Raw genomic sequence first — 15,163 nt, 5'->3', positions numbered from 1 at the left:
TCGTAATCTATGATTAATGACAGTTTAATTATGTGAATATTTTCAGTCGGAAAGTGTAGGCCTGTAATTTGAAGAGGAAGGAATCGAGGATTGAACGAATAAACACTTGACTTTTCCAATTTTGAAAGTTCTTAATTTAAATGTGATGTTTATTAATTATACGTTTTTAAAGGCAAAAATAATCCTTTATTCAGACTTCCAGTCGCAGAATGTCAAAATAATTTTTTACACTCTCGCTTCAGTACCACGTTATTATACAGAGTGATCCTTATTGCCATGCTAATATTTGAGGCGGTGATTATTGGACCTATTCTGAGAAAAAAGCTTCATATGAATTGACATATCTCTTTATATTCAAAACATTCAGTTTTTAAGACACTCTGTATCATCATCATCATGCCTGAAGTGTCCACTGCTGGTCCTCCCTCAAATCTTTCCACTCTTCTCGGTGCCACTTGGATCCAGTTTCCCCTAAATCTCTTTAAATCATCTGACCATCTTGTCTGAGGTCTGACTCTGCTTCTGAGAGCATTCGTCTTGGCCACCGTTCTAATATTAGCTTGGTCCATCTATCATCCGTTCTTCTGGCAATATGCCCAGCCCACGCCCATTTGCGTTTTTAAGCAGATATAGGGCATCTGTTATTCGTGTACGCTGTTTTATAACTGTATTGGGTATCTTGTCTATTATGGCGCGTTCTCACGAATCGTGTGCTTGGCAAGTATTTTTTATTGGCCTACAGTGTCTGGCGAAAGTGCAGCTGGAGTCGTGAGAATGCGCGCTTAGAGATATACCAAGCGTTGCTCTTTCTATAGCTTGTTGGGCCACACGGACATTTTCGTCAGTGTAAGTGTCTCTGCGCCATATGTAAGTGCTGGCATAACGCACTGATGGAACACCTTCCTCTTTAAGCACATTTGTAGGCATGGAAACTCTCTGTATATATACAGGGTTGTTCATCACATACGACACGGAGAATTGTAGCTAAACGATTAGATTTTACAAATTGTAAGTTTTGGGTTCGTTGAAGGACTATTAGAGCTACAATTTAAAAATATTTTTACAAGATACAGAGTGTCCCAAATAAATAAAAAATATCAAAGTTGTATTTTTTTAAATGGAATACCTTGTATATTATTGCAATTTTAGTTTCTACGATTAAAATAAAGGTAAATTTGATTAAGGTTTAATACACTTAAACCTTAGCGTTTTAGAAATATTTTGAATTTTGTAAAATTGCAGTATAAATTTTAAGGCTTCATTTCTCCAAGGGTATCAAAGTTTTTAATACTAAATATTTACTGAAGTTTATTTATTGATCAGTTATTGTGTTGCAATAATAAAAATTATACTACCTTATACAGAGTGTCTAAAAATGTATTTTAAATAATTACTAGCTTTAAAGGGCAATAACTTGTTTAATTTAAAAGGAATACCCTGTATATTTTATGAGAATCAGATGCACAATTTAATTGTCTATCAAATTGTATTATGCCACTTTTTACCTATCCCTTCAAGTTTTCGTAGAAAATGCATTTTGTTGTAATTTAGACTTCATTTATAAATATACCCATGGAATATTGACATTTTAGATTGTTTTTAAAACAACAAATGTACAAAATGTACAGGCTAGTAATATTATCGTTTTTAGTAAAACGATGATATTACTAGCCCATTTGTATGAAAAAGAAAACTATTTAAATCTTTATAAAAGAGTATACCATTAATTAAATATACCACCAGTATTTTCGCCCAAATACTAATTAATTACATACTTAATTGTGTTCGTTAATAAATTATTCTAAATAAATGTGGATTTGAATCAGAAATCAATATAATAATAAGTTATAAAAATGATCGTCTCTGTTGTTATAAATAAGCATTTGTCAAAAAATTAACTATCATTTTTAAGGTATTATTTTTTTTTACCACACTGTCTAATACACATAAATAATTCAGTTTTTTAGTATTTGGAGCAATTATTATTAATCATCGCAAACAGTCAGTTGATGTAGTTTGAATACTGGAATCATATTAATTGGTCTTCTTTAACAAATATTTACACAGTTTTTTTTTTATTTTTTAATGAAATAAACGAACTATATTGACAATATTAGTATCTGTTCTCTTTAAAAATTTGGTACATCTTTAAAAATAATCTAAAATGTCAGTATTCCATGGGTATATTGATAAATGAGTTCTAAATTACAAGAAAATGCATTGTCTACGGAAACTTGAAGAGATAGGTAAAAAATGGTATAATACAATTTGATAGACAATTAAATTGTGCATCTGATTCTCATAAAATATACAGGGTGTTCCATTTAAATTAAACAAGTTATTGCCGTTTAAAGCTAATAATTATTTAAAATAAATATTTAGACACTCTGTATAAGGTAGTAAAATTTTTATTATTGCGACACAATAACTGATCAATAAATAAACTTCAGTAAATATTGAGTATTAAAAACTTTGATACCCTCGCAGAAATGAAGCCTTAAAATTTATACTGCAATTTCACAAAATTGAAAATATTTCAAAAACGGTAAGGTTTAAGTGTAATAAACCTTAATCAAATTTACCTTTATTTTAATCGTAGAAACTAAAAATGTAATAATATACAGGGTGTTCCATTTAAAATAATTCAACTTTGATATTTTTTATTTATTTGGGACACTCTGTAACTTGTAAAAATATTTTTAAATTATAGCTCTAATAGTCCTTCAACAAACCCAAAACTTACAATTTGTAAAAATCTAATTGTTTAGCTACAATATTCCGTGTCGTATGTGGTGAACAACCCTGTATAATATAGGAACACTCTGTATACAGAAATAAAAATATTGATTTTTAAAATATTATTCGCAAAACCAGAGAGGGGGAAATCAGACGACGAACAGAGATACTAGGTGTTATGTAATAGCTGTTAGACTAGTGTTCGAGATGCATTGATGTTATTTTTGGTTTGTAAGTTTTGTGCTATAGAATGGGGTTATTAAAGGTAAAGTAAATGTTTCCTCAAACTACTGTTAACTAAAGAATATTATTTTGTTTTCTTGTAATATTCTGTTCTAAAGCTTTTCCTTATTTATTTGATCTGACAAAGATAATCTATAACATGTGCATGTATTTAATGGATTCGATTTATGCAGTGAATAATTTCAATTTTAAAGTAAGTAATCTAAATACAATCGTTTACCGTCCATTCGTACTGATGTTTTTGGTTCAGTGTGACAATAAGAGTCTTATTGAATGTACTAACACTTTTCGTCCGTGAATGGGTGAATATCTTAACTAACAAACGAGCAAACTAAAACAATAAATAGAATAACTTATAATCTAACGATATTTGCACCAAACCTTCAACTTTAGCTTCGAGTTCCGCAATCAAGACCTTAGTACCTGCGTGTGGGGACTCGCTAAACTATCAGAAACCTGTTCCGTTTTGAATGTAATAAATGTGGCATGTTTTGAATGTATTAAACATAGTTGGATTGGAACAGCATAGTTGGATTCTTTAGGATAGTGATCAAGGTTCTCTCTGCCGTGCTTTTTTTACGTGTAAATTCCAGTCAGAATACGGCACTCCTTTCATTTCATTTAATAAAATATGTAGGGCTATTTACAAATTTAACGTTTGATTTACTTAACTTATTCTCCTCAAATTTTCCAAAATATTGCTTCTGTTGAGCGCATCCGAGGTAAGTCACAATAAAAATATTTTTAATACAACCTAGGTTCCTTTATTTCATTTAATTTGTTAAATTCAGAATAGCATAGTCGGATTCTTTAGACTAATGATCGATGTGCTCATTTTCCCTGTGAATTCCAGGCATTAAGTAATAATTATATCATCAGATGAATCCTGGTGGAATGCGTAATATACGTAATTTTTCTTGTCGTGTTTCTTGTAGTTGTTTTATTTGATGCCGCCACCGCACATGCGGCAGTCGGCGATTTCCGAACGCTCTTCATCGTACTTTCCATCCAAGCATGCGGGAATCGCCAAGCTCTGATAGCAACAACATAGTCGCCGATCGCGTCGCCGAGTTCCAACTTCCTCATCTGATCGGAGATCGGCGACGAGTGCTCGGAAATCGCAAAATGCCGTATGTGCGGTAGCGGCATAATATTTATATAAATTTTTGTAATTAACAATGTTTTTTTTTGTTATTTTCAGATGAACCGCCCTATCCAAGTGAAACCAGCGGATAGTGAGAACCGCGGCGGTAAGTTCCTAATAAATGTGTTAATGTATAACTAATACTAATAACATTTGTATTATATACTAATGCTAATTCATTCTTTTCAATGTTACATTCTAGAGTCGGTAATTTGATATTATTTCATGTTATACCATTTTCTCATACTACTCCTGGTGAACGACCGACTCAATAATATAAAAATTCAAAAATATTAATAAATATTTTACATACAATATTCTGAAAGTCTACATACTTCTATTTCTGGAAAGTAAAGAAATAATATAAATAATCTATAAATACCAAAATACATATAGAGTTATTTAAGCAAAAGTTATCAACACGAAAAATTTATTTTACAGATTTTGACAAAGACAAAAGCTCAAAAACCGGCTCGTATAACCGATTTTATAATAACGGGGATGGTACCGGTAAGCAACGACGTAGTTAGAAAGTTTTCACCAAAATTTTGAAACTCGAAATTTTTCCTTTCAATATTGGACACTTGATGAGTTTTTGTAGTATCGATCCTGGTTTGATTTCCTATTTTCTGGTAGATATTATATTTCTTTTTGTTTATATTTGTAAGATAATTTTATCTACAAGCTTCTTCTTCGAATTTTATATTGTTAGAGACTGTTTCTCCTATGCTTCTTTAAGTTAGTTATTTTTGTTTGTTACTTCGTCCGTTATTTTTAGTAAAAAAATTGGTATAATGCATGTTAACTTGGATTATTAAATTATTTCAAAAATTGTTTGCATAAATCAACACAATAAGTAAATTTTTACCTAATTTGAATAACTATAAATAATACTAACTTTATGAATAACTATAATTATATATATATTGTTTTTCAAAAGTGGCTTACCCCTACAACTTTTTATTTTTTTTCAAATACAAAAAACGAGATTTGGTATGTTCGTATATGACATAAATTAGGATTTATTGACATATTCAATTCTTTTCGGTCACTTCGTGTTTCACCTGAAATTACTATACATTTTGATTTTTAAATGACACCCTCGGTATTTTTTTACTTTATTCGATAGAAAATGACACTTCAACAGAATGGCATGTCATATGTCAACTTTTGATATTTTCGCCTAAAAAATAGTATTAATTTAATAGTATAAATTTCAATCTAGAGTTTAGTTGCTGTGTTTTACTCAGAAATACTAATATTTAATCAAAGAGTCTTGGAAAAATAAATTTGATCATTTAATGTTCTTTTTGTCTTGTTTTGAACGGTTAAAAGATGCCTAAATCGTAATTTTAATCATTATTTTTAGCTTATTAGTTTATTTGGAAAAAAACAAGTTTTTATGAATAATTTGGTACCACATAATTGATATTTCGAGTATATTTCGAGTTTTTTATTATTTGTATATTTGTTTTTGTGCTTTTTTGTTTTTTGAATGTTTTGTCGATGAAGCTGTTTTGGCTTTTTGTACAATAAAGCTTTGTTTTTTTTCAAATTTTCGTTATGAACCTCATGTTACAATTTCAAATAAACCATATGCGAAAATGTTAAAAGTTAACATAAGATACCTATATCATTCTATTCAGAGTGTCATTTTCTATCAAATAAAGTAAAAAATACCGAGGGGTGTCATTTAAAAATCAAAACTTGTAGTTATTTCCGGTGAAACAGCAAGTGATCGAAAATAATTGACTACGTCAATCAATCCTGATTTATGTCATATACTAATATACAAAATATCTATATATTTTTTTCTCCTTTCTTGGATATGAGGTTTTGGTTTGGAAATTGAAATGGAAACTTTTTTTTTTATTATGCGACGTTTTGCCTCATCATGGTGGGCTTTCTCAGGCACTTTATTCTTGAAGCCGCAGCCGCCTTGCTACCACCAGTCTATATAGAAGAATGTAAGTGAATTACTCAATGAGGCAAAACGTCGTATAATAAAAAAAAAAGTTTCCATTTCAATTTCCAAACCAAAACCTCATTACCAAAGAAAGGAGAAAAAAAATATATATATAAATTTCTAAAGGTTTAAGAAACAGAAAAAAAAACTTATACAAAATATCTTTCTTTACCTAAAAAATAAAATAATTATATGGGTTAGCCAATTTTGAGAAACACACGGTATAATGTGGAATTTAAAACTTTGCATTTAAAAAAAATAATTAACAACAAATTAACACGCCACAATAAACACAACAGATATTATTGCTAAAATATAATCGAAATTTAACACTTAAAGTAAGCAAATGTAAATATTCCGAATATGCTTCCTATTTTTATAAAGGGTTTTCGATAAATGGCATAACAAAATTACAGAGGGTGAATTCTCATTAAAAAATATGAAACATAGTTCCTATAAAATCTAGGTCCAGAAATGCTGCTAGTTTAAAAATACAGGGTCTTTTATAAAATAATTTTTTAGATAATTATAATTTTTTTAATTTGCTGTAGGTTGTAATTTTAATTTATGATGAAGTATATTAACACCTACTCTAGTTTAAAACTGAAATTAACTTTTTAAATGGTTTTTAAGGAGTCCAAAGACCTGCATTGGATTGATTTTATTTGTTTATATTATAACGTAATATTGTAACTAAATTATAAAGATCATAATAACCAACTAACTGTAATTATAATAGAAAATTTTAAAATTTGATGTTGGTAAATAATGTTTTCTACTATTGTATGGTATCTATGCACTCAAACAAAACTTCTTTATCTATACAGGGTGAGTTTTAATTAAGTGCAAATATTTTCAGGGTTGGTAGATCTCGATAAAAGAAACATATTTTCTTTTTACCGTTTTTCAAACAAGTCCAAAATAACCGAGATATTTTATTTCGAAAATTTCCAAAAAATGTTTTATGCTAAAATTTTGAGAACCACGGGATCTTTGCTATGTTTTCTTTCTTGTAAATTTAGTCTACTATCTATGTTACAGTTGAGGGTTGGAACCTTTGGTGTTACACATCAAAATAAAAATACTAAATCACCACAATACACCAAAACACTTTTACTTTTACACTAGCATCATCAGCAGATGATTATAAACTAAAGTACAATCTACAAGTTGAGCGTTTATATACTCGCTCAGTGGGCACCGAGTGGGCGTGGCAAAATCTAGCCAACCGAGTCAGAGCCCTCTGAGCGTAACAGTTAGATTTCCGCCACTAGAGTAGTAGGAACAAAGAACTTGAAGGAATTGGACCGTTGTCTCTGTTCATACTATCTTTACATTTTTTTACATAGATGCATATGAAAGCATCAGAATTAATAAATGTAAAGATAGTATGAACAGAGACAACGGTCCAATTCCTTCAAGTTCTCTGTTCCTACTACTCTAGTGGCGGAAATCTAACTGTTACGCTCAGTGGGCTCTGACTCGGTTGGCTAGATTTTGCCACGCCCACTCGGTGCCCACTGAGCGAGTATATAAACGCTCAACTTGTAGATTGTACTTTAGTTTATAATCATCTGCTGATGATGCTAGTATAAAAGTAAAAGTGTTTTGGTGTATTGTGGTGATTTAGTGTTTTTATTTTGCTACTACCTATGTTATCAAGAAATTAAGATTTTTAGAAAAACTAAAAAAAAAATACCAAATTTTTTTTTTCAAAAAATTCTAAATTTTAAGAAAAAATCGCGAAAAAAACCTCATAATCGTGTTTCTGGGGTCGAAAAATACTACCCCTAAAAATATTTGCACTTATTTAAGACTCACCCTGTAGAACTATAACATTTATGATATCTAAAAATATCTTAACAACTTTAACAATAGACATTCGAGTCTATCAAAATCGCAAAGCATACCAAATACTTAGCATTTCCCTCTGAAACGTAGAACGAATAGATGTGTAAATTATAAGAGAAGTGGCGTGCCAGATACACACCAGAGACACTTATGTTTCCCGATTCAGCCCGCCTTGATTAATGTAAATACGTGCATTCACTGATTGTTCTCAAAACTGCTTGCTTATACGCGAATGTGCATGTTCATTTTGAGTTCCTTCAAATGAGGAAAGATTGTACCATATCATTCAAAGATTCTTGCTGCTAAGTTTTGTGAATATATTAAAATTAATTGTAAATATTTAATAGAATGATTATTGCTGGAAACTAAATTAGTACGTCTAAAGCTTCATTCAGACCCTCGGAATTAGTGGAATAAATTAGTGGTTTTAATTATACTTTATACTTAAGAGTGAGATCATTTACAATACCTAAAAAATAAGATTAAAATTAATATTTCCTAGAAAGAGCTTGCGGTGTGGTCAGTTGTACACATGAAAAAGCGTGTAAAACAATCAACTTTTTTTCCTAACAAAAATTTCTCTTGAAAAAGTTTAATGTTCTTTTTTAACTTTTTCTACTAATTGAAAATTACTACCACTAATATTGACGTTCTGAATGCTTACATTGAAATTAGAGGAACAAACTTCAATGCTACTTGAAGCCACTGATTTATTCGACTAATTTCGAGGTTGAAAATGAAGCATTAAGTAATTTTTTATTTTTTACAGTTGTTAGAATCAGAGTCAGTTAAAACGGAATAAAGGAGCTTTTCTTATACACAGCCTTTAATTAATATCATAAAATCAAGAGGGGACATTTTACTATTTGTTTGACCTTTCTTTCTAATGTATAGGAGAATATTATTTAGTACTATATAAATATATAGTTTTTTATTGATAGGGTTCTTGGTTTTTGGTCAATATTAAACTTTTTCAGGGTTTAGGAAGTGTTTATTATATAACTAACGTTTCGGTCCAGTTTTAACCTTTTTCAAAGCCTACAATACGATATTATCAAACTACAACTGTGTAAAAAAAATATAAATAAAACTTACCACAAAACGTACATTTCCTTCGTCAAACTTGTATTAAATCATGGGTGCATAAAATAACAGGTGATAACACATAACATTTAACTTAAAATTATACTCATACAATATCACCCACATGACACAATAATTAACATATACAGTTTAAAATTTTAATAAATTGTGATGGCCGGCTCAATGTATTTTCTGTACTGAAGCGTTTCTATTTACAAGATTGGTGTGTGTATATTCTACTTAGCTTATCGACATCTTTTTTTTCGTTAATTGCATTTTTGTTTTTTTTGTATCTGAATCATTTCAAGAAATTCTCGTTTTTTCAAATTAATTTCGGTGTTTAAAATTCTTGTTTTATTGTAATCAAAGGTGTGATTATTATTTTTTTCGCGAGTAACAAGTGCTGTAATGTTTTTTTTGTCATATTTATGACTCTTTAGACGATTTTCCAGATATTGGCCTGTCTGACCTATGTTTTAATACAAGTTTGACGAAGGAAATGTACGTTTTGTGGTAAGTTTTATTTATATTTTTTTTACACAGTTGTAGTTTGATAATATCGTATTGTAGGCTTTGAAAAAGGTTAAAACTGGACCGAAACGTTAGTTATATAATAAACACTTCCTAAACCCAGAAAAAGTCTAATATTGACCAAAAACCAAGAACCCTATAAATAAAAAATATATAAGATTGGTCAAAGAAAAGTTAATTAAAAAAAAATAAATATATAGTTTGAGATATAATCATTTTTTGTCTTATTATAGATGAGTGATGAAATGTGCCCTCCATTTTCTTCATTTGAAACCAATAATTTCTTACTATTTAAAACAATATAATTATTTCATTAAGTCTTCCAGCAATGGTACTATTTCAGTTTTATATTATATATTTTGTTACCAAAATTAAAACAACTCTGAATGAAGAACTGTATATCATAGTTGACTTAGTTATGATATGTAGTTTGTCATTCAACAAATATTATAGTCACTCAACTGGATATTTTGATAAAAGTCCATAAAGCATTTTCTTTTATTTAATGAAGTCTGCTCTACACCTCGCCAATATTTAGATCTTATCTTTGGAAGTAACTGTCAGCAAGTCACTCACATTTCCAATCTTTTTACGCATATATATTATTCTCCGAAAAGTTTATTTTTACGTTCTGCTGAGCACCCTTCTTACGCCAAAAACTACCCTATCTTTTTGATAAGCTCTTGTCAATCACCATCGGGGGAATATATTTATATAAGTGTGAAGTTAGGATCGCAAAAAATGTCGGGGATGGAAAGTTATTTAAATTTTTGAATATGTATTTTAAAAATCACAGTATAAATCGTGTTATATTTAAATAATTTTAAACTGCCTTTTATTCTATACAAGCAGTATTTGGCCTTTACTGTGTGTAAGATTGGACGTACCGGGTGTCACACTAAGAATAGCTCTCGACTGTATCTCGGAAAGTTTTAATCGTAGAGCTTGCGGAAAAAATGTATATAACTAAAGAGGGCATGATAAATTGCTGGAAATTATTTTCAAGTTTGTAAAGTGGCCGCTAGAGGGCGCAACTGCTATTATAAATAAGAAAATGGAGTTTTTACACAATTTTGCCTAGACAACGGATACTATAAATAATAGATTCATAATCTTCAGTAAATTTTGCATACTTTTTGTTAGAACCATTTTCCCCTATCTGCCAAAATAAAGTGGTGGGGGAAGGTTAGATCTGTTTTATTTAAACATTAATAACTCCGGACTGGATGAACAGAATTTAACAAAGGGGGGCTCGTTTAAAAGACTGTTTCTTACTCTATATTATAGCGTATAAACAATAATAATAAGCTTTTGAATGTAGACGCTAGGGGGCGCTGTCTTACAATTTAACAAACATTGCGCGTTTTTTCAAAAAAATTAAATGCGATAGTATATATAATTTTAGCTGATAGTAAAGAGTAATAAAAGCTTAAAAAGTCAGCGAAACGGATCTTGATATCCTCTTTCAAACCTAAGATATTAGCAAAATTATAATAAATACGAAGAAATAAGCCCTTAACTACATTATTTTTTTAACACGGTTACAGTAGCCCTCTTGATTATGACCATTCTAATAAAAAATAAGATAGAAACGATTAGTTTATTCTAAAATCGACAATATACCAGAATACGATAAAACCAGATTTAATAATATCTAATAATTAAGATATCAATGACAGCGAATAAGAAACAACGCCTCAGTGAAGTTATGGTAGGCTTTGGAAAAAAGATGCTTTTGACGTAATAGTATAAACGTCAAAGAGTTATTAAATCAACATTTTGATAGTTCTAGCAGCGTTTTTTCTCTTTTGAAGAAAGGTATTTTTAGAAATGCAATCAAAAGATAAAAAACGCTGCTGAGACTATCAAATTGTATATATAAATAATATTTTGAGTTTAAACTATCTCTTTAAAAGCAACTTTTTTTCAAAGCCTACCATGAATTCACTCAGGCGTCGTTTCTTAGTCACTTTCATTGATATCTTAATTATTAGATATTCATACACCTAGTATTATGGTATTCGGGTACATTGTCGATTTTTTGAATGAAATAATCGTTTCTATCTTATTTTTTATTAGAATGGTCATAATCAAGAGAGCTAGGGATACCGTGTTAGAAAGATAAGTTAATTAAAATCTTATTTTTTCGTATTTGTTATAATTTTGCTAATAACTTTGGTTTGAAAAAAGATATCAAGATGCGGTTTTCGCTGATTTTTTAAACTTTTATTACTCTTTAGTATCAGCTAAAATTACATATACTATCGCATTTAACTTTTTCGAAAAAACACGTAATGTTTGTTAAATTGTAAGACAGCGCCCCCTAGCGTCTGCGTTCAAAAGCTTATGTTTATTGCTAATATGGTATAATATAGAGTAAGAAACGCTCTTTTAAACGAGCCCTCACTTGTTGGATTCCGATTAACCAGTCCGGAGTTATTGACATTTAAATAAAAACAGATCTAACCTTCCCCCACCTCTTTATTTTAGCAGATAGAAAAAAATGGTTCTAACAAAAAATATGAAAAAATTACTGAAGATTATGAATTTATTATTTATAGTATTCGTTATCTAGGCAAAATTGTGTAAAAACTCTTTTTTCTTATTTTAATAGCAATTGCGCCCTCTAACCGCCGCTCTACAAACTTGAAAATAATTTCCAGCAATTTCTCATACCCTCTATAGTTATAAATATTTTTTTCCGCAAGCTCTACGACTAATACTTTCCGAGATACAGCCGAGAGCTATTCTTAGTGGGACACCCTGTACATACTATATAGTGTGGTGTTTTTTTTTATTATGAAAGTATAAAAATGTTCAGTCTAATAGAGATTAATTTTATAATAAAAATTTTGAGATAATTAATTTATTGTAAAATTGATACTAAAGAGAGCGTAGTCTATGAAAGAATTATTAATTATTAAAATTTGACTTTAATTACAACAGATAAAAAATCATAAAGATTGTTACACAGGCTGAGTCTTAAATAAGTGCAAATATTTTAAGTTTTTAAGTTTTGTTTTTTGTAAAAAAAAAGATATTGAAAATCGTTCATTTTCTTTTATAGTTTCCTGTATATTTTTGAAAACTCTTTAGATCTGCTTGTTCACCGCAAATTTTTCTACGGTATAATTTGTTAATCTGTGATATTACAATGGTTACGGCACGTAAAAGAGATGCAAATACAGAACTTTCATACTCTTACAACATCAAACTTGAATACCTCGGTTATTTTGGACTTATTTGTACTTTTGGACTTATTTGAACTAACTTTGAGTATACCAATTTATATTATTTTATTATGGTTAATATTTTATTATGGTAATGTGTATCATTAGAAAAAAATATATTGAAATGAAAAAAATATATTGAAATATCTCAACAAATGTGAAAACCTTAAGCATGTAGACGTATATATTTAATTAAATATGTTATTAATTAAAGCAAGATTATTTTACAAAGTTAGTATGTAATTAAGCTTTCCTGTCAATTTAAACATAATATCTTTATCTTGAAACTGAAAACCTAAACGTACGTCTAGAGAGAGTGAATTAGAGCAAAAAAGGTCCACTTAATAAAGTCAAAAGCAATAAAAAGGAGCTGCCGCACACATAAAGCGTGTATGCCACAAGTAGCAGCTGTTTTTCTTGCGAACTCTCGACGAATTAAAGTCTAGGTTTTTCATCTTTAGGTAGTCGTTCGAGCGGCAGAATTAAAAAGGCCGTCAGTGGCGCAGAGTTAAGTAACTTCTTTCAAGTTTCGCGTGCCTTATTCTCATTCTCAAGATAGAAAAGCAGTTATTAATAAGCGAAATGGCTTTACATAGTTTTGAGAGGGTACTGAAGATAGACGAGTTAATGATAGATAACAGCTAATAAATAAATTGAAAAATATAATGATGAAAATGATACAATATTAGAAATATATGAACATTATCAGAAACTCTGATTAAATGCAATTAAAACATGTTAATTACCATAAGAAAGAAAGAAAAAAATGTTTAAAAGGATATTTATAATTAAAAAAAAATAAATAGAAAAGGACATAATTTCTTAGGGTATGATTCACATTAGTCTTTTAACTCGCCTGTCTGAAAATTCACTCTTGTTTATTAGACACACTTTGTTTACAATAGATTTTTTATTTGCTCCAATTATTCTGTTTTCTTTTTAGTATTATTAAAGAGAACCATTTTTAAAACTAAAGTATTCGTAATAGACACTCAATAAGAAATAATTAAATTATTTCAAATATATATATATATTAAGTATTGTTATATTTGATATACCGATTTGGCTGTAATTAACTGACCTCTCTATAAACTCATCTAAAGGAATGTAAATAATTTACAAACTAGATTTTCCGCTGTCTATCGGAAAACCTCAATCCACCCCAACTTTTCTTACGCTATCTTTATTCTCGTCAAAATTTCATACTCTTGAAAAGTTTCGTCAACAAAGAACAACACACTTCACATATTATATACTTTTCCTAAGTTATAAAAAGTTTTTAGCCTCGCACGTCGTTCCCCGAGAAATCTATGAAACTTTTATACCACCTCGGTAAAATATTCCTTTTTCATTTTAAAATAATGAAGAAACAATTTTTCTTCATTCGACAATAGGCTCTTTTTAATTATATATTTCCTATTTATTTAATTGTACTTGTTTAAAATTTAGTAAAACTAATTTCAAATTAATAATTCTAAACTTTCAAGTAATATAAATAACGATATAAAAATATGTTAAATTATGGTGGTAATGGTGTAATTTTTATACTTTTAATGTCAGTCCCTTTGTGACGAGTTCCTTTTTTGAAAAGATTGGTGGCGAAAAAAATGGGTTTTCACTACTAAAAGAAAATCTAGAAAATGTAGAAATTCAAATCTTGCAAATTTTTGTTTTCACTGCAAATACAAATTGTTATTAACTTTAACTATACAGTATGTCCCCGGATTGTCTTTACAACAGGAAAAAAACGTTTTTATTATTGACATTTCGAGAAAAATGCAGTCCTCATAAAAAAATTTGTTTGTTCTAAAATGGTTAATCCCGTTTATACTTTTCAGAATTTTCATACCGTTTTAGAGAAAATAAATAAAAATATAAATACTAAAAAATAATGAGAGCACTAATTTTATTAACAAAAAATATGAAGCGATATGAAGCGCTCTTAAAAATGTTAAAAATACATGAAAGTATTCATTTCTTGATAGATTTAATTCAAACTTGTTTAATCGTCTATAAAATGAGTTCTGCCAAGAATATGAATGAACGGAGTAAGAAAAGAATATTAATGTTATGATAATAAATGTATTTTAACTAAATGAGATCATTTTTTTTTCTACAGAATGTTCATTGGTTTAAAGAGCTCTCATAATATTAATAATTTAACATTTTTATACATAATTTTACATTTTTTCAATAAAGTAAAAAATACTTTATTTAATTTTTCTTTTGTTTAAATTTATTGAACTCAGCTTCTAGGACTATAAGGCTTCATTTTTACTTGTTTTATGAAATTAAAACAGATTTATAATTATTAAAATATAACACCTTCAAATGCAAAATAAAAACACTAAATCACCAAAACACTTTTATTTTACACTC

General features: G+C 29.0%; 1 protein-coding gene across 1 annotated transcript in view; it reads left to right on the top strand.

Annotated features, from left to right (window-relative positions):
• The window catches only part of LOC115885541 (CUGBP Elav-like family member 4), a 244,600-nt gene that overhangs the window by 54,747 nt on the left and 174,690 nt on the right, over positions 1–15,163 (top strand). Inside the window, exon 2 of the mRNA XM_030904497.1 lies at positions 4,181–4,229. Coding sequence (XP_030760357.1) covers positions 4,181–4,229 — 49 coding nt within the window. The remainder of the gene's footprint in view (positions 1–4,180; positions 4,230–15,163) is intronic.

Source organism: Sitophilus oryzae, unplaced genomic scaffold (genome assembly GCF_002938485.1).
Source record: "Sitophilus oryzae breed Bouriz unplaced genomic scaffold, Soryzae_2.0 scaffold_396_pilon_pilon, whole genome shotgun sequence".
NCBI lineage: Eukaryota > Metazoa > Arthropoda > Insecta > Coleoptera > Curculionidae > Sitophilus > Sitophilus oryzae.
Note: the sequence above shows the minus strand (reverse complement) of the source record. Positions and strands in the feature narration are given on the sequence as shown.